The 20,714-nt window shown below is 31.4% G+C and overlaps 2 protein-coding genes and 1 pseudogene across 4 annotated transcripts; all 3 read left to right on the top strand.

The window, feature by feature from the left end:
* Positions 1-4,486: 4,486 nt before the first annotated feature.
* Positions 4,487-7,642, top strand: LOC120219533 (zinc finger CCCH domain-containing protein 18-like). 2 transcript variants are annotated; one of them, XM_039216352.1, is made up of 7 exons: positions 4,487-5,307; positions 5,385-5,552; positions 5,647-5,826; positions 6,038-6,114; positions 6,889-7,056; positions 7,145-7,259; positions 7,353-7,642. In XM_039216352.1, the coding sequence occupies exons 1-7, from the start codon at positions 4,514-4,516 to the stop codon at positions 7,423-7,425; spliced, it is 1,575 nt and encodes a 524-aa protein (XP_039072283.1). In that variant the 5' UTR covers positions 4,487-4,513; the 3' UTR covers positions 7,426-7,642. The 2 variants fall into 2 exon arrangements, with proteins under 2 accessions (XP_039072283.1, XP_039072282.1); XM_039216351.1 differs by having other exon boundaries at positions 5,644-5,826.
* A 6,492-nt stretch (positions 7,643-14,134) lies between these two features.
* LOC120219534 (scarecrow-like transcription factor PAT1) lies at positions 14,135-15,870 on the top strand. Of its 2 annotated transcripts, XM_039216354.1 has the most exons (2): positions 14,135-14,484; positions 14,610-15,870. In XM_039216354.1, exons 1-2 carry the CDS (start codon positions 14,405-14,407, stop codon positions 15,826-15,828), a joined length of 1,299 nt encoding a protein of 432 aa, XP_039072285.1. In that variant the 5' UTR covers positions 14,135-14,404; the 3' UTR covers positions 15,829-15,870. The 2 variants fall into 2 exon arrangements, with proteins under 2 accessions (XP_039072285.1, XP_039072284.1); XM_039216353.1 differs by having other exon boundaries at positions 14,135-15,870.
* Positions 15,871-17,623: 1,753 nt separating this feature from the next.
* Positions 17,624-20,714, top strand: LOC120219535 (annotated as a pseudogene).

Below are 20,714 nucleotides of genomic sequence, written 5' to 3'. Positions count from 1 at the left end.
TTATAAATAATTGAATTTTCTTTGGGCTTGTGAAAAGTATACAATTTAATCCCAAATAGAATAACCGAATTCGAATCGAATTTGACTTTGGATCAACTATTAATACTCCCAATCATTATTGAAAAAAGAATTAAAGAAGTATAGATCATAAAAATTATTTTAAAAATATATATAGGGATTAAAATTAAAGATTTTTAGATTTTTTTAAAATAGTAAGTTTTAGATAAATGAATTTTAATACTTGAATATAAATATAATCTAAAATTTTGAAAGGTTATAACTTCGTGTTCAGGTATTCCATTGATATATTTTCTTCAAATTTATGTAACTACTCAAGATATACATGTTGATAAGGAGTCAAAGATTTAATTCTATTTAAAGTATATTTATCAAAATTTGTAACTGTTGACTATCGTAATTCTTATAATTTATATGTTAACTAATCGAACTGTTAAGATTAAACGATTTTAATTAATTGAACAACTAAAAGTACAGTACATGTTAACAATTACAATTATGGATTTTGATATATGGTTAACAATAGGTTAACCGTTAATAAATTATTAATAATAAATTATATTGTTTTGAGATAATATAATTAAAAATAAGTTATAAATTATATGCATGTAAGATTTTAAATTAAAAAGTTAAATATATGTCTTAATAAATATGTTTTATAAAAATAAAATGTGTCTATAAATATATATGTTTCGAAAATTTTATAAAACTTTTATCTTATGTTGTCTTTGAAAAAATTGTAACATGTTAACTGACGATTAATCTGCAATTGAACTATTAATATCAATTAACCTTATAATACATTTATTAAAATTTAGTAATTGTACCAACAGATATTGGTTCAAGTGGTAAGCAGCTTGATATTTTTTAAATAAGCTCTCGAGTTCGAGTCATTGTGTATGCAGAAAATTCATGTTCGGAGACTCACCCATCAAAGCTAGGCATAAGACGCAAGTCAGACTGAATTATTCAAGATAAAACCTTAGAACCGGGGGCCATTAAATAAAAAAATTAGTAACTGTTAAAATATTTTTTTATATTTGGGTTGAAATATTTTTTCCTTTCCAAATAATTTCGGAGTTTATAATGATTAGGTTATCCAATTTAATTAAGGGTAAAGTATACAAATGGTCCCCCAACTATAGGATACTACTTTATTGAATCTCCTCACTATTAAAAGTTATAAAATAATCATTCGATTATAAAAGCGTTGTTTTGTTGAGTATCCGACTATTAAAAATCATAAAATGATCATTCAATTATTCATGAGTTCCAAACTTATCCTTTTTCAGTAAAAAATTAGTGGTTATCTGAGCTAGACGTTAACTGACTAAGATGTGATTAAATCATATTTTAATGACGTCTATTGGTATCGTTGTTGCTTTGAAGCACTGGCTCGACAGCATAATGTTTCAAGTATTGGCTCGACGATATAATGTAAACGGAGAGCTGATTTGTAAAATACAATTCAAACGGTTTTGGGATCAAATTTCTCATATCTCCTTCAACATATTAACGTTCAGCTCAAACTGCCACCAATTATTAAATAGAAAATGACGAGTTTAAAACATATAAATAGTCAAATGATCATTTTATGACTTTTAATAATCGGGAGACTCAATAAAATAACGCTCTCAATTTTTAAATACGAAAAAACAATATCTCTCAATCCGTAATATTCTACTCAAAAATATATATTAATTAATCATAATTAAAATGGAATAAGATACAACTTTAATATTATTTGAAGTGATGGATCTCTTTAAGACTATGCATCCATCTTTATATGATTTAATAATATTCAAAACATTATATCTTAAACCTTTGATAATAGCAGATTTCTTTCGTGATAAATCAAAGTATATTTTTCCCTATAAAATAACTTATAATAAGAAGTTAAAAGATCAATGTGTAACACTCACAAAAATTTATTCTAAAACATTTAACAATTTAATACGATTAGTAATGATTATCATAAATAATAGTGATAGAAGAAGAAGAATATAGTTGTGTCGTCGTAAAACTCATTACCTCAGAAGTTATTTCGTGAATTAATGTAATTGTGAAATGGATATTGTACCCAAAGTTCATCGTCTTCTAAACTTTATACATTCGAAACAATAAGTAAAACTCGCTTGATATTCCTCTTTTCAAATATATAATAGAAAAAGATAAATTATAAAGAAACAAATAATTTTGAGTGTGTAAAATAATAAGTTAGGGTAGGATATTTATAAAGATAAAAACAGAGATAAATTAGTAATTAAAATGGAAACGGTTATTATAAAACTTCAATTATCCCGAAAATCTATTTAAAATAAAAATAAATTTTATTTATATATATTAGATTTTTGTCTTTTTCTTTTATCCGTATTATCCAACTAAACAACATGTAAAATATTCGTACTAATACAAAAGAAAATCTTTTAATTATTAATTATGCTTTAATATAATTATTTTAAGTGGATTTAGGGGTGAGTAAAACTCGATTCATTTCGAAAAAAATTTGACGTGAATCTCATGCGATAGAATCGACTGAACAAAAATTAAATAAAGTTTTAATGATGAAATATGATTCATCAGCTCAACTAACTCAAAATTATTTACCCCTAATTTATCCATCATCTTAAGTTTATCCTTACCGAATTTGAATCACGTACTTATTTATCATGTAACTTCAATTCCTATTTTTAATAACATATTTACTCATTTTACTATTAATCCATTATCTTTGTTTTTTACTCAATTTATCTTTTTTATTATAATTATTTTGTTAAATTTCACCTTAATTCTTTTATAAACTCTTCAATATTTTTTTTGAAATATTTTAACTATAATTATTTTGTTAAACTTTGTCTTAATTCTTTTATTCTCTCTTCAATATTTTTTCTTCGAAATATTTTCTTTTAAAAAAATAAGATTAAATTAATTAACATTGCAATGTGAAAAAAAAATTATATACCTTGTATGGTTAGAAAAAATTGTTAAATTGGATCAATCTGCACCATAACATTATAAATATTTGTAATTAAATTTGAATAAAAACTAAAAAATTTAACTTGATACGACTCGACTCAACTAAAAAATAAAGTTTAAATCTTAAAAGAAGACTTATCAATTCAACTAATTAAATTTTTTTAACTCAACTTGATCGAATATTAATCCCTAAATAAATTATATTTTAAATAAATACAGTGTGTAAAGGTAAAAAAAAACACGTAAATTATAATAGAGTCGGAAGAAATAAGCCAATAGATCCGAATAATACTCTGATAATCCCAACAGAAAAGCGCGCTTCTATCTAATCATATCTTTAATCTCCTTGTTAATTAATAAACATTAAATATTTATCATTTACCAAAAAATTAAAATAATTCTTAAAAAAATCTTATTTTGACTTCCAGCTGTAGAATTGGTCACCACTTTCATGAATAATCCCCTTTAATTTCTCCTATATAATTTTCTCACCATCTTCTTTAATTACCAAATTCATCCTCTCACTATCAATCATTTAATTATTTCTTTATTATTTTCTATATTTTTTATAAAATAGAAATTAAATAAACCAAAAAATATTTTATTATATATATAGAAAATATTAAGAGCTTTAAAGTGTATAAATGTTATCTTGTAGAGAATCATACCCTACCAATTTTTAACATTTATTAAAAAATAATTTTCAATCAAATTATTTAAATTTAAATATATTTTAATTATATTTTGGAAAAATTATTTTCATATTATGCTTTTTCTTTTTGTTTTTAAATAGGACATGATTCTTGAGGGTATAATAAAATTATTATACCTTTTTAAAGTACATTTAGGTGATTTTATTTATTACCTTGTGTAGCATTTAAATTAATAAAGCAACTTGCATTAATTTGCATACATAACTAAGGTGCATGTGTTCTCCATGGTCCTCAAAAATCTAGACCATTGATTTAAATATAGCATTTTGGAATATTATTAAAAAAATAATATTTTGATAACTCATTTTTCTATAAATAAATTAATTAATTAATGGGATTTTGATCGTAGTATTTATAAAAAAAAGGGTCAGGTATGTAATTTAAATAGTCAACCAAAATGGAAAATCAAGAAATTTTATTGGCTTAATTCTCTCCAACTCAATTTTAAAAAATCTAAGCTTTGAAGATTTATATTCTTTTTTTTAAATTAAAAATAAAATCATTGATGATTTAAAATATTTATAAAAAGGTGAATTTTTCTGTATATAAATTGAGCAACAGCAGGCGAGTGAGTTTTGTTTTTCTTTTAAAAATCTATCAAAAACTCATTGATGTATTTTGATTCATACAGTTGAAGAAATCACATGAAAGTTCTTCACTTTCATGGAAGTGAGATATAAAGAGACTTAATCATGTGAGAAGAAGAAGAAGAAGAACTGCAGCTTCAATTTTCCTTTTCTTTTACTTTTTTTTTTTTTGCATTTTTATCTGCAGTGATTAAGTTTAAAAAAAAGGGTAAATGCAGGATGGAGTTTTCGGGCTATACACAGATTGTATACAATAAAATAAAGAAAATTGAACCAGAAAATGCGTTGAAAGTCATAGGATACATCCTATTGCAAGACCATGGTGCACAGGAAATTGCTCAACTGGCAATTTGTCCTGATGTTGTTATCCAGGAAGTAATCCATAGAATCAAAGTTGAACTCCAACAGTTGCCTCTTAAATCCGGATCGCCTCCGATATCCCCGACGATGAACTCGGTCCCCGGTTCGGAATTAGTCTCGCAGTTCACTGCTTTCTCACCGCCAGTCCCGTCCGGTACACAGTTCTTGAGCTTGGAGGATCAGATGGGATCTTTGAACTTAAGAAGTGATAATGGATTTTCACATGATTATTGTTACTGTAATGTTGGAGTAAGACCGGGACTACGTCGACATCAAAACGTGCTCGATTTTCCAGTTAAGACCTGCCATTATTTTAACAAAGGCTACTGCAAGTATGGAAGTAATTGCAGGCACCTTCACGGCCAAGTCTCGGAAAACTTCCCTCAAACGTATGGCCAGTTGGATGCTGCTGCTAGTTGTGAAGATAATATTATGTCACTCGAGAAATTAGAGATCGAATTAGTTGATATCCTGAAAACGAAGAAAGGGGAACCGGTTTCGATTGCGTCTCTACCATTGTTATATTACGAGAAATACGGTAAAGTTCTGCAGGCAGATGGTTATCTCACAGAGAGCCAGAGACATGGAAAAGCAAGCTATAGTTTGACAAAGCTTCTCGCTCGATTGAAAAATGCTATTCGAGTAATAGACAGGTACGGTTTATGAATTACGATGTTCTACATTCGCAGCGGAACATCGACTGATGAACTCTTATGTGGTTGATTGACAGGCCTCATGGACAACATGCTGTCATTTTGGCTGAAGATGCTCTGAAGCATATGGAAAATCGAAATGATCAAAACGATCCAGGTCCGATCCTCAATGAATCGAGGCAGATATATCTTACATTCCTGGCCGAGAGCACATTTAGTGAAGATGATATCTCCACCTATTTCAGGTTACATGAATTTTTAAGCCTTTTGCAGGCTTATTTGAGTTACATTTATATATGTTCACTGTCCCAAAGGTTTTTTACTCATGTCTGATAGCAGCAATTACGGACAAGTCGAAGATGTTCGGATCCCCTGCCAACAGAAACGAATGTTCGGGTTCGTAACCTTTGTCAGCGCAGATACTGTGAAGATGATTTTGGCTAAAGGAAATCCACATTATGTCTTCGGAGCTCGTGTTCTCGTAAAACCTTACAGGGAGAAATCAAAGCAGGCTGACAGGTAAATGTAACTGTTTTTTATTTCCATTCTGCATTTTTGAAACTGGGAATTGTGAGTTCTATACCAATTACATGAATCGAAATGTATAATGCAGTAGCCATTTCTCCTTTTTCAAACTTTATCGGTATCGTTCTCACACAGCAGCCACAGTTTTGTCATGGCATTGATCTCTCCTACATTAATCATACAGCTGCATTTCATTTTCTTGTAGGAAGTACCAGGAACGAATCGAGTCTCCGATGTATTATTCTCCACATTACATGGACGAGCAACCTGAGCTTCACTCAAGTAAGTGGTTTTGTTTTAGGGGGCGTTTGGATGGGGGAACGTGGGATTCCCCGGGAATAGAATCCACATTTCCCCGTTTGGTTTGGCCGGGAATGTCATTCCCGGTATTGTTTTATTACCAATAGTGGATTTTTTGGGATATATTACCGGGAATGTCATTACCTCCATTCCCTTAGGTATTGTAACATTACCGGTGTTTTGGACTAAAATGCCCTTAAAATTTTATTTTTTTTTCAAAAATATCATTCTTCTGTCATGGAATAATAAAAATTATACGAAGGTTAAATTATAAATTTATCCTTAAATTATTTTAGATTTACAAAAAAGTCTATAATTAAAATTTTATATGAAGTTCAGGGGTTAAAATAAAATTTTATCCTTTCATTAAACCTTTTTTATATTTTTAATTTTGTAAAAAAAAATATAAATATTATGAATTTAATTTTTTAAAGAAAATATATAAATATTTTACAACTTGTAATATTATACAAATATATAATAAGGACAATTTGGTCAAATACACATTCGAATAATCTTTTATTCTTTTAACCAAACACGATAATCTTACATTCCTGCTAAACCAACCAAACACAAAATATAACATTCCCAGTAATCATATTCCCTGGTAATCTTTTATTCCCACCGGTAATCTTACATTCCGTGAACCAAACGCATTGTTTATCCAAATTACAGTCCATAGCCACATAAACAGTAAGCACTAGGCCAGCTTCAGCCATCATTCTGATCTGGCATGCTGATGTATGGTTTTCTCAGTTTCAAGAGGATATGCAACGTCTAGGTTGTTCCGTGAGCAGCTTATCGAAGATCAAGACCAAATCTTTCAACTTCAGAGAAGACGTCCTTCGGAGATGCATTCGGCACAAAAGCCTCTGGCCCATCAGTCCTTTGGTTACTTCATGGATGAGTTAAAAGTGTCGGAAGGTATCGAACTTGACTACTTCGAGCATATTAGTTAATGTCACCTTCATTATCTGCTCCCTTCCAACACTTTTTCTTTTCTACTGAGCAGAACAACTCGATTTCCCATTGGCGGAGTTCAATTATCTCTTGGAAGCCCTCAATACCAGCACTGCATCTGATGTAAAAACCAAACATTTAGAGACTAACAACAATGACCAAGAGAGGTATGAAAATTACGTTTCTTAAAGTCTCCCTTGGAGGTACCTGTAATTCTCAATTACGGGCTTCATGTGGTAACGGCTGTTTCGAAACTGCAGCGAAGGATATAATCTGCCGGACAGCCCTTTTGCACCCACCATAGAAAGCAGCGGCGTTTCGGCAGCCATTTAGGCCGAGTGAAACACATGGTAGTGGTAGTTAGAATGCCAGTTTGAAAGATAACACCTGCAAATTTATACATGAGCAAACCAGTTTTCTTGGGTTTCCCATCGGTTTACAAGAATCGGCACGGCAAAAGAACATAAAAGTGATGGTTCTACACTTTTTTTAAAATGTTGATGACAGGAAAAAGAGAGGTATGACATGTTTAGAAGAGGATGCAGTGTAGGTGTTTAGAAAGTTTCAAACATGTTTACAATCCTCACAGAATGAACAACAGTGCCAACATCGATTAGGAGATCACTGTGCTGGGAGTGTTAGGCTTTTGTTCTCTGCTGTTTAAATAAACGAGAATGCTTTTTTAATTTTATTTTTTGGATTTTTAAATATTTTTACCAATTTTTTTAAGTTTTTTAAATTTTATATATAATGTGTTTTATACAATACTTTTTTTTAAAAAAGGATCAAAGTAGTTTTTTTTTTATCATTTAGGAGGACAAGAATATATTTTTACTATTATTTTTACTTAAAATCTTTAAACTTTGAAGAGAGTTGAACTCAAATATTATCACATCTAAGATTATGAAGTCAATTGTTCCATAAAAAAATTGATCTCACAAAAAATAAAACGAAAAATAAAAATTTAAAAATTACTTTATGTAAAAATTAATTTATATAAAATTAAATTTCACTCCACCTACTAAACCCAAAAACCCCTATTATTTTTATCTTAAATTACGTTTCTTAAAGTCTCCCTTGGAGGTACTGTAATTCTCAATTACGGGCTTCATGTGTAACGGCTGTTTCGAAACTGCAGCGAAGGATATAATCTGCCGGACAGCCCTTTTGCACCCACCATAGAAAGCAGCGGCGTTTCGGCAGCCATTTAGGCCGAGTGAAACACATGGTAGTGGTAGTCAGAATGCCAGTTTGAAAGATAACACCTGCAAATTTATACATGAGCAAACCAGTTTTCTTGGGTTTCCCATCGGTTTACAAGAATCGGCACGGCAAAAGAACATAAAAGTGATGGTTCTACACTTTTTTTAAAATGTTGATGACAGGAAAAAGAGAGGTATGACATGTTTAGAAGAGGATGCAGTGTAGGTGTTTAGAAAGTTTCAAACATGTTTACAATCCTCACAGAATGAACAACAGTGCCAACATCGATTAGGAGATCACTGTGCTGGGAGTGTTAGGCTTTTGTTCCCTGCTGTTTAAATAAAAGAGAATGTTTTTTTAATTTTATTTTTTTGGATTTTTAAATATTTTTACCATTTTTTTTTAAGTTTTTTAAATTTTATATATAATGTGTTTTATACAACACTTTTTTTTTAAAGGATCAAAGTAGTTTTTTTATCATTTAGGAGGATAAGAATATATTTTTACTATTATTTTTACTTAAAATCTTTAAACTTTGAAGAGAGTTAAACTCAAATATTATCACATCTAAGATTATGAAGTCAATTGTTCCATAAAAAAATTGATCTCACAAAAAATAAAACGAAAAATAAAAATTTAAAAATTACTTTATGTAAAAATTAATTTATATAAAATTAAATTTCACTCCACCGACTAAACCCAAAAACCCCTTGTATTTTTATCTTCTTTTTTTATTCATCAATTTCTTCTAATTTTCTCTTATTTTCTCACTCTATAATTTAGATTTGGGTTGGATTAAGTTTTTAAAAGATAAGTTCTGATCAAATCATGTCCAAATTTATGATGAAAAATCTGACTTGAGTTAAGAAAATAATGTAATTATACTTTATCTATTTAGAGATAATTCCAATAATATCTTTCTTTATATTATTTTTTAATTATATTCATATTTTATCGAATAAAATTAATATTTTTTATAAATATATTTATTTTTGGGTTGGATTTAGATTTATATTTTATCTCAAAAAGTGAGTAGGATTTTAGATCGGATAAAATCACTTTAAATTCAAGTCTATTCATATTTTAAGTGAATATTGTTTATTTTTTTAGTCGTATTTGGTTAACTGGAAACCTGATCCAACGCGACTCATCTCCATTTCTAGATATTAGTGAGTTGGTAACAAAATAAAGGCTCAAGTTTAGATCATGTTGCAAGTCTAGACGGGTACGAGTGCAAACAAGGATATATTATTCTAAATTAAATATGCATTACATAATTATTAGTTTAAATTACCAAAATTTCAAAATTAACCGAATAATTAATTGAACCAATTGAAGTTATTTTAGTTCGATTAATTTAATTTGGTCTTACACAAATTAATCATTTTGATTTAATCCAAAAAAATACTTTTTTTATTTTTATAGATTCTGACTGATTTTAAAAGAAATAAAAAATCAACCCAACCAATCAGTTAAAATTTTAACTGTTTACTCTCCCTTAACATTAGTTGGTACAAATGTTTTTGATATTTTAAACTAAATTTTAATGTTATTTATTTTAATCATATATATATATATATTAAAAAATAAAATATAATCATTAATCCTAATTAATATTATCAATATATACACATATAATTTAATTGTGTATAAATATATAATATTTTAAAATTTAATTTTTCTTAAAATGATACAACTAAACGTACCAATGTCAATTTGTATCCATATTAGTAATAGATAAATATATAATATTTTAAAATTTATTTTTTCTTAAAATGTCACAACTAAGCGTACCATCGTCAAAATGTATCCATATTAGTAATATATATAGGGATGAGCATAGATCGGGATTCGGTCAATCCGACCGGACCTAAAAATTTTACGTTATTCACCCGACCCGAAAAATATATACCTTCCACTTAACTCGACATTTTAAGATAAAATTTGTACCCGATCTGACCCGACTCAAAATAATAATAAAATATTATTTTTATTCAATAAAAACGGTGATTTAATTGAAAAAAATATATAGATGGATATTATTGTAATTAGTCCTAAATATATAAGGTAACATTATTTTTTCGGGTCGGGTCGGATTGGATATTTTTTACCATAAACCCGAATCCGACCCAAACCTAATTTTTTTTAAAAAAAATCCTGACCCGATTTGGTCAGATCGGGTAAGAACCCGTCGGTTTCGGGTCTCGTGCACATCCCTAAATCTATATAATATATATATATATATATATATATATATATATATTGAAGGGTGAAGTATTGGCCACCTTGCTTTTATCGTGATAACAATGGGAGGGAAAAGATGATAGGGAAGTCTTATTATAAAAATGATCATAATTAAATAATTAGCATGAAGCTACCTTCCAATTAAGAAAAGGAATAACATTTTCTACGCTTGTAAGAAATGGACATTAACATTAAATAGTCAACTTCCTGATATACTCAAATACTTGACTTTGAACTTTGTTTTAATTGCTATTTGCTACAAAAGAAAGTCTTGGAAATGATGTCCTTTGAAAATCAATGGGACATGTGGTATCTAATTTGATGACGTTGTTCTGCCTCTTTGTCTACACGTAGACAACGCAGAAAGCTTTTGACTTTCCATAATTGAAATGTGATATTATTACCTTAAGAAAATGGCATCATATACTATATAGTTTCAATAAATATGGAATACTCGAATTTTATAAATGTGTGATATTGTGCTGATTGTATAATTTTAATTTTATTTTGTAAAATTTTTAAGTGAATTTTATAAAAATATTTGGGATAATAAAAATCTGGAATTCACTAAAACTATGCCTCTCGTCAGGCATTATAACAATTCATAAATCCTACGTTGGCATCAATGTGACATGGTGGTCGAGGCATTGAAAACCATATAATATTACGCAATTAATTTGGACTTTTGGGAGGAAATATTGGACAAATTTCAATCTCTTTCTTATATATTCCTAAAAAACTTTTTTTTTCTTTATTATTGAAAATAAACACTACAAATTAAGGCAAACTTTCTTAAAAGAGGTCGGCAATAACCATGGGTAAAAACTTTTTTTAATTAATATTAATATATGATCCATCGATCGACTAATTCATATTAGATTTTGTAGAGTCCATTATATAGGCTAGCTTTTTCAATCCGGTTTATTTAATTCACGAACCTCAAGATTCAAACTCTTAACATTATTTAAAAAAAATCTAATAACTCGTCTCACTAGAACAACTGGTGGGTTGTTGACACTTGACCGGATCAAAAGCTATTTCAAAGTTACACTTGGACACTTGGTGGCTTGTCTCCCAAATATTAACAAATTAATATTTAATCTTTTAAAAATTTCAATTTCATTCTTTCAATTTTTTATAAAAAATTATGTTTTGTTTTTCTAACATTTTTAATTAAATCTCCTCCTAAAATTTTTAAATGTTTTCGTCAGGTCTCAGAATTTTTAAAAATATTAGTTATACCCTTACTTTTTTGAAAATTTTAAATTAAACCCCTCAGAAGTTTTAGAAATTTGAAATAACTCCCCTCAAACTTTGTTGTCAAAATCTATTATCGTTTAACATTTCAAACTCTAAAGAGTACTCATATCAAGAAAAAGAAGAAAAGGTGGACACAATTGTAGGAAATTTTTAAGCATGTCACACTTCTCTTCTCTTATCTTGCATATAAAAAGCAACAACTTCTAGAATTATTTTTTCTAACCCTTTAAAATCATGCCCCCATGAGGTATTTAATAATGGGTGTAATCATGTACGGTTTACTTATGATAGAAAAAACCCCCGTTTTTCTATTAATTTCTTCATATAATTTAAATAAGTTATTGATTAAAGAAAACCCACCACATAGATCGAAGAAATAAACCAATATAGTATTGATTATTTGATATGGTGGTGAGATTAGCCCCAAATTTTAGACCTTTTCCAACCGTACAATCCATGGTACAAATGGGGTTACAATTATTCCATGAAAAGGTATATCATTTGACTATTATTCGAAGGATTCAGCCTAATACAATATATTCAAATTGGGTGAAATAAAAGCAATTATATTCGATCGGTTAATCAAATTATTCATCTTTATTTTTTCATAATTCTTTAGGTCATGAATTTTAGACCCATCCGAAGCACTTCCTTTTCTTCCCCTGAAGTCTCCATTTCCCTTTAGATAAGATTAGGATTAGATCAGTTAAATGATCTCAATGATTAAAGAGAGTGTTGTTATTCCAAGATATAATGAGTTCGAGTAATTGTGTCTGCAAAGTGTATGTACATTATCAATGGTTAAAAAAATTCTGAAGAGATATTACTTTATAATCAATCTAAACTATTAAAAAAAGTATATTTCTTAATTTTTAAAAATAGTATACTGCTTAACTCACCTATTATCAAAGAGATAAGGACTAAAAGATGAATAATAAAATAAGTTTGGTGTTGACTTTCTTTCGTCCTAAAAAAGGAATTTAATCCTTTAAAAATACACAAGCTTTTATATAATTTATAGGTGAAAACAATATTTTAAATTTGTCATTTTAATTTATTATATTATAATCAGTAAAATCTCGGTTTAATGTTTTGCAAATTTTAAATTGTTATTAAGATTAAATAATATTTTTTTCAAGAGGATGTATTTCATTATATTTTGATACTTGAATAAATTTTTTTGGTTGACCCCAAAACATTTTAAACATAAAGCATTTTATTTTTATCCCATAAAATTAGTAATTGTATAATTTAATTTAGTGGTTAAATGTTAAATTTTTTATTTTATAGGGGCTAGATTCAATTATTTTTAGTAATATTTTGACTCTTGGGTGACAGTCAAATTTGGTTGATGCGATAATCCCTTACGTAAGGATGATCGTATTAACTGTCATTGTGAGAGTGGCAGTTACGTAATATTCACAATTAAGAAGGTCGATTGTTAATGGATCTTCGTTATAAAGTGGAGGTTGATACACATTACGACATGTCGGGCATGGCCGTTTACGTTTTGGGTTCTGCTTTGATCTTTCTTATTTGAAAAGTTAAACCGAGTGACGAACACCCAAAAAATCAGCTTCAAAGGCGAACCCAATAAGGTATGGTAGAAAAAAAGAAGCTTAACTGTATAATTTGTATTGAAATTTTAGCAGTTTTTTGTTATAATCGTTGATTTGTTGAAGACTTAAAACTCCTTTTGTGTGTGTGATTTTGTTTTTGAAATGGGTTTGCCGCTTTCTTCTTGGTATTTTTTTATTTTGCTTCTATATGATGAACATGGGTTATTTATGGCCTGAAATGAGTTAAATGATGATGAAGTAGCTTTTCAGCTGGTTTAAATTTAAAGTTTCTGAATCTATTGAACTACGATCTCAGTGGTAAAAGGGCTGTTGTTCTTTTTAGATGTCTCGGTTCAAGCAGCTATGTTAGTGTGAATGAGTTGTTTAATGGCTAAGAAAGATTTTGAACTATCTTCTAATCTTGTATAGAGGTATCTCTGTGCTCATTGATATATGAATCTTACAGTTTGATTATATATGATGAATATCTGCTTCCATATCTTTTATTGCATCTAAGATGCTTGTTATAATTTCTCAGAGAACTTTTAGTTTTTCCCCCCTTTTCAAATATAATTATTAATATAGATATATGGTTGAAAATCTGCAAAAAAATTACTTTATATTTATAAGCATATAAGTCAAGCATTGGCGCATGTATCTATTATGATTTCGTCTTTTCAATGAATAGACTGTCTTATTTATATAGGCTTTGATTTGAAGGTGAATTCTAGCTTTTTACCCTTTAATTCATGAGATCTTCTGCGTTGAATTTGTTAGGTGTTGGATGCCAAAGTGAAGTGCCTTGGCTGCCATTAAAGCAATCTCTTTGTTCATCAGAAAAGTTTTCCAGTGTTTCTTTCTATTGTTGTCGGACAATTGGTTGCAGTGAATTGAAGAAGTTTCTCCGATGCAAACGTCTCAGAATCGAAAAATTACAGTGCAAGAGATGAAGTCCTATTGTCGGCCTCCCAAATTGGAACGATACTGCACCCTTGATACGTCATCTGGCATGCAGAATTCTTCTTGTACTGCCAGTTTCTCACCAAATGGTAGTTCAGTTTCACAGTCGAACCAATCTTACCCGATGGGCAGAAATCATTCCCCGGACGATACATGCGGTTCACCGGTAAGTGATTCTTGTGTGACAGACCATGAACATGACTTGAGCCACATGATAAGACAATTGGAAACTGCAATGCTAGGCACTGATTCGGAAATTTTCGATATTCACACTATCACGGGGTCCAGCAGATCGACTGGAGTCTCGATTGAATCAGAGAGGTGGAAGTACATGATGGAGATGATTGCCCGAGGGGACTTGAGAGAACTTCTATGTGCTTGTGCTAAAGCCATAGAAAATAAAGATATGTATATGACCGACTGCTTGATGACACAATTGCGTCAAATGGTGTCGGTTTTGGGTGAACCGAAGCAACGATTAGGAGCCTACATGTTGGAAGGGCTTGTTGCGAGGTTGGCCTCTTCAGGAAGTTCTATCTACAAAGCCTTAAGATGCAAAGAGGCTGCCAGTGCTGAACTGCTTTCATATATGCACATACTCTATGAGATCTGCCCGTATTTCAAGTTCGGCTATATGTCGGCAAACGGTGCAATTGCTGAAGCCATGAAAGATGAAAGTAGAATCCATATAATTGATTTCCAGATTGCACAAGGAAGCCAATGGCTTACCTTAATCCATGCTCTTGCTGCTAGACCAGGTGGACCTCCAAGCATACGTATTACAGGCATAGATGATTCTACATCTTCTTATGCCAGGGGAGGAGGACTTGAAATAGTGGGACAAAGACTACGCAAGCTCGCGGAGTCATGTAAGGTTCCTTTTGAGTTCCAAGCCGCTGCTATTTCCGGTACTGAGGTTCAACTTGATGACCTCAGAATTCGACCCGGTGAAGCCATTGCTGTAAACTTTGCCATGATGCTGCATCACATGCCAGACGAAAGTGTGGGCACTCAGAACCATCGAGACAGACTGTTAAGGTTGGCAAAGAGTTTGTCTCCAAAGGTGGTAACACTCGTCGAGCAAGAAGCAAACACGAATACTGCCCCATTCGTTCCCCGCTTTCTAGAGACAATGAACCACTACTTAGCCGTCTTTGAATCTATCGATGTTAGTCTACCAAGGGATCACAAGGAACGGATCAGCGTTGAACAACACTGTCTTGCACGGGAGATCGTCAACATCATAGCATGCGAAGGGCCTGAGAGAGTAGAACGACACGAACTTTTGGGTAAATGGAGATCAAGGTTTATCATGGCAGGCTTTAAACCTCTTCCGTTGAGCTCGTTCGTCAATTCCACCATCAAGACCCTGCTTCAAGGTTACCGTGATAAGTATACACTTGAAGAAAGAGATGGAGTTCTTTATCTGGGCTGGATGAATCGAGCTATAGTTGCTTCTTGTGCATGGATATGCCAACCTACAGATAGCTGTTTATTACAGTATCCGTAGAATCTTTAATTTTCCTGTTCGGTATTCACACAATTAGAAGGAACTCCTTGTATAATTAAATGTTAATGATATATTTTAGTCGGCTAAACTGTTAAATTACCGCCAGGGTTGTACACTAGTTGAGTCGAATTCGACTCAATTTGAAAAGTTTAAAGATGAGTTTGACTCGATTTGAAAGTTTATAAGTTTAAAATTATCAAACTCAACTCAACGAAAGTTTTTCAATTTGAAGCTCGAATTCGACTTAAGCTAAAGTTTGAACTCGAGTTTGAATTTAAATCTTAAGTATATGAAAATCTGTATTACATTTTTCAATAAAATTTGAACTCGAGTTGTGCATGTATGTTTTGCTCACGGTGGGCACATGTCCATCATAAAATTTAAGTTTTCTTTGATCAATTATTTATTTTATTGATTGTGTCTATCATTAAATTTTATTTGTCCATTCCGTACAAAAAATTAATATATCATTTTTTAATTGATTGTGAGTTTTTCGAGTTGGGTATCGAATAACTCACTTTGATTCATTAAAAACCCAAGTCGAATTCGAATTTAAATTGAATTCATTGTTGATTAAACTTTAATCGAATCGAGTTTAAATAGTATACGATCTATTTTGTCTCGTTTGTAAATTTGTTTTGTTGGTTTGGTTGTTCATATTTAAAGAATGCAGACCAAATCATTGAATATCCCCAAAACATTAATTTCAGTGTAAAACCAATCTCTTTTTCCAATAAACTATATTTAAGCATTGGACCTTGCTTTCTGTTTACACCGAAATTAAATTCATACCATCTAACTGCAATAAATTTGTTCCATCAATCTTACAAAACTACTTCAAAAACCCTAAAATCCAGACAACAAGACATGATGATTGCCATCGAACTGTAATGAATTGATGATGTGTGATCCAAATGGAAAAATAATAAACAAATTATTAATTAATGTGTGTGTGAGCCAGCTAGGCTTAATCTGTATCCTAACCTTCATTGTAACATCAACTTAAGACAACAACAGCATGCCTAAAACTTGAACCAACCTCTCTCTCTCTCTCTCTCTCTCTCTCTATATATATATATTATAATGCAAATTTAAGGTCTAAATAAAGTGGTCCAAAAGTCTGTTTCATGATTAAATATGCAAAAGTTGGTTCTAACATGCAATCCAAGTAAGGAATAGTTATATCATATGCATTAAGGTCTTATTTTGGTTTTAGTCCCTCCATTATGTTGATATTCAAGATTTAATCTTTTTGTTTTAATTTGAAATAAATTTGGCATCTACTTCTATAGATTCAAATTGATATATGGATCTATTATTTCTTTTAAATAAAGAATTATTACATTCGGTAAATATCAAAATTTGAATCAGACAACATGAGATAATATGGATACTTAACCACTAAACTAATTAATGAATCTTCTATATAAATTTTAGTAATATTAATTAATAATATTTATCAACCAAATTAAATTATATCAAATTGAGATAGAGGTTGATTACAACGTAATATTTATTCGGAAAACTCTTACCTATTTAACAATTAATACTTAAATACCCTTATAAACATCACGTTTAAACTCAAAACATCTAGAGATTAGAGTTATCGTTTAACCATTAAAATTGTTTAGTTCATACTACAGGTTGAATCTTAAATCTCAACCAATTAGTGAGACTAAAATTAAAATCAGATTAAAAATATAGTAAAATTCAAAATAAAAGTTTAAATTTTCCATTAAAAAACTCACCATCTCCTCCAAAATATTATTAGCCCAGAGGATTGCCAATCCCAATTTCTCTGCCTCTCTAAGCATATATTCTCTCTCCTCTTTTTCCCCTCAAATTCCATCGCTTTTGATTTAATTAAGAGGAGTGGAATAACCAAAGAAAGATACAAAAGAAACAGAGAGGGGAGAGGATAAGAGAGAAAACGGATTAAAAAAAATGAACAGAAAAACCTCTTCTTCTGTTTCCATTGTCATCATTTCTCATCTCAGATCTTAATTGTATTCCCATTTTCTAATCTGGGCCATTTCCAAAATGGTAAAGTTTGTTCTTTTGCTTCGTCTCTGTTTTTCTCTGTTTCCTGATCTTTGGTCCTTTGTCTTGATCTCATAATTCAATCTCAATTTTAAATGGTTATGATTGGCAGGAATTCTGGGTTTTTTTCTGATTACTGCATAAGTTTTTGATATGGTCCAAGATTGGATTTGACAGCTATCCACTTTGTCGTTGGTAGTAGATTCTACCTGTAATTCATAACAAAAGGTATGCATTTTATTTTAATTTTCGTGTTTGATTGTAGTTATTGTTCGTATTTTTATCTGTTTTGGTTTGTTTTTCTGCATAAAGATGGATCCTTTCAGCTGCTGCTGATTGCTGTATAATTGAGGATTGTCTTTTTAAGATGCGTAAGAGTTTCTTTTATGGAATTGGTGCTAGAATTCTGATTGAATTTGAAAATTTAATCTTTTAATCCAGTTGTGGAAAGCATTATTCTGAAAAAAAATTACAAGTTGTGCTTTTGAGATTGAAATTGGTGGTCGATGATGGTGATTGTAGATAAGATGGAATCAGATCTTGGTAAACTCTTCATTGGTGGGATATCCTGGGACACCAATGAGGAACGTCTGAAGGAGTATTTCGGAAAGTATGGTGAAGTGGTGGAGGCAATGATCATGAGAGACCGTGTCACAGGCCGTGCTCGTGGCTTTGGTTTTGTTGTCTTTGCCGATCCTGCTGTTGCCGGGAGGGTAATTTTGGATAAGCATATGATTGATGGTCGCACGGTGAGAGCCTTGATTATATTTATCTTTCATGTATTACAGATTTAATTGGTATTGGGATGTTATTTTTCCTTGATTAATTCGATATTTGTGATAATCACAGCGAGTTAAATCCACCAAATTGTCTACTTTGAACTGTTTTTGTGGCTTTGATTTAATTGTTTGAGACAGAATTCGAGTTGCAATTGGTCGATTCAAGTTGTTGACTGCTCAATTTTCAGGTTGAGGCAAAGAAGGCTGTTCCTAGGGACGACCAACTCCTTCTAAACAGGAACATGGTTGGCATCACTGTACCTACTGGTCTTGGACGAACAAAAAAGATTTTTGTTGGAGGTTTGGCATCTACTGTAACTGAGGTTGACTTTAAGAATTACTTTGATCAGTTTGGTAAAATTATTGATGTTGTGGTGATGTATGATCATAACACACAAAGGCCGAGAGGGTTCGGCTTCATCACCTATGATTCAGAAGAATCGGTAGACAAAGTCCTGCATAAAACATTTCATGAACTTAACGGGAAATTGGTTGAGGTCAAGAGAGCAGTGCCTAAAGAACTATCTCCAGGAGCCACCAACCGCAACCTTACAATCGGATATAATTATGGTTTGAATAGGGCTTCCAGCTTCCTCAATAGTTATGCGCGCAAGCATATAATCTAAGTCCGGTTGGAGGCATTGGGGTTCGGATTGATGGTAGGTTTAGTCCTATCGCTGGTGGGCGAAGTGGGTTTCCTCCATTTAGTGCCACTGGATATGGAATAGGTATGAATATAGAACCGGGAATGAGCCCAAACTATGGTGGGAATTCCAACTTTGGCAACAGTCTTGGATACGGGCGGATAATTAGTCCCTATTTTGGTGGGAATTCAAACAGGTATAACACTCCTATTGGCTATGGTGTCGGAAGTGGAAGAAATGATCCTGTTTTGAGCCCCACTACTAGGAATGTCTGGGGTAATGTAGGCCTTAGTAATGCCACAAATGCTTCCACCCCTGCTAGTTACTTGGGGTCTGGAAATGGTAGCTTCAGTTCTTTAGGAAATAGTGGGGAAAATTGGATCCCTTCTCTTCCTTCTCGAAGTGGAGGAAATGCTTCTGGCTATACCGTTGGGAGTGCCGATGACAACTATGGTTTGGGAGGGGGTGGATACAGAAGAAATATCGGCACTGTTGTAGCTCCAACATCATCATTTGCTGGACCAACTGGTAATATTGAAGGTTCCTATGGGGATCTTTACCGCAGTGGTCCGGTCTATGGTGACTCAACTTGGAAGTTTGCAGCACCTGACTTGGATGGTTCTAGCTCATTTGGTTATGAGCTCGGCAATACATCTGCAGATGATACTGCAAGAACCTCTGAGGATTATGTTGGAAATTACAGTGCTGGAAGTAGACAGTCCAGTAGAGGTAATACTCTTTAGTTCATTAAGTGGTCTTTACGAAAAGCTTCTGAATATTTGTTAATTCATCTATTTCATTGTTTCTTCTTCAGGAGTTGCTGCCTAGGAGGTCCGTTATTTGGATATCAGATACTATAATGTAGGCCGAAAGAATATGCACAAACATGTGAAGAATTTGTGAATTCGATACAACTGACTCGTTACTATGTTGGCATACACGGAGATTGATCTTTTGGGACTAACGACGGTTAATGATTTGAAAAATACTGAATACACATTCAGAGTGAGCAGTTTCAAGCGATTTTCTACAAGGTTTGGGGTTTGAATTTGTTTACTTCTCTTCTTTATTTTAACAGTGAAAAGAATTTAGGTTCCCCTCTTGGTATTTGAGTGAGGTTTACAACCAGAATGCGGGATATACACTCCTGAAGATTGGTTCGATTTAATGTACCATGCATCTCCAGCAACGCGTGCCAGTAATGGTACATCGAACAATAGGGTATTGATTATTTTTCCTTTTTAAAATTTACAGCTGCTGTAATGCCTGGCTGAGCTGCTGGGTCCTGTCCTTACGTTTTCTTGTTATTATCTGGGATTGTTTCTCTCCCCGATATTAAGGAGTTTCGGTTCGATTTGCTAGTGTGAATCGTTTGAGAAATATCCATATAAAAATGCCAATAAAATAAATTACAAAAGTTTCT

Source organism: Hibiscus syriacus, unplaced genomic scaffold (assembly GCF_006381635.1).
Source record: "Hibiscus syriacus cultivar Baekdansim isolate YM2019G1 unplaced genomic scaffold, ASM638163v2 tig00110206_pilon, whole genome shotgun sequence".
In the NCBI taxonomy this organism is placed as follows: Eukaryota; Viridiplantae; Streptophyta; class Magnoliopsida; order Malvales; family Malvaceae; genus Hibiscus; species Hibiscus syriacus.
This window is presented reverse-complemented; position numbering and strand designations above follow the sequence as displayed.

What these genes read in the sequence shown, in the direction of transcription:
- LOC120219533 (XM_039216351.1), top strand. Translation starts at nt 4,514, where the DNA reads ATGGAGTTTTCGGGCTATACACAGATTGTATACAATAAAATAAAGAAA. An exon ending in GCAACCTGAGCTTCACTCAA is followed by an intron (nt 6,115 to 6,888) that starts GTAAGTGGTTTT and finishes TGGTTTTCTCAG; the next exon opens with TTTCAAGAGGATATGCAACG. An exon ending in AACAACAATGACCAAGAGAG is followed by an intron (nt 7,260 to 7,352) that starts GTATGAAAATTA and finishes TCGAAACTGCAG; the next exon opens with CGAAGGATATAATCTGCCGG.
- LOC120219534 (XM_039216353.1), top strand. Translation starts at nt 14,266, where the DNA reads ATGCAAACGTCTCAGAATCGAAAAATTACAGTGCAAGAGATGAAGTCC.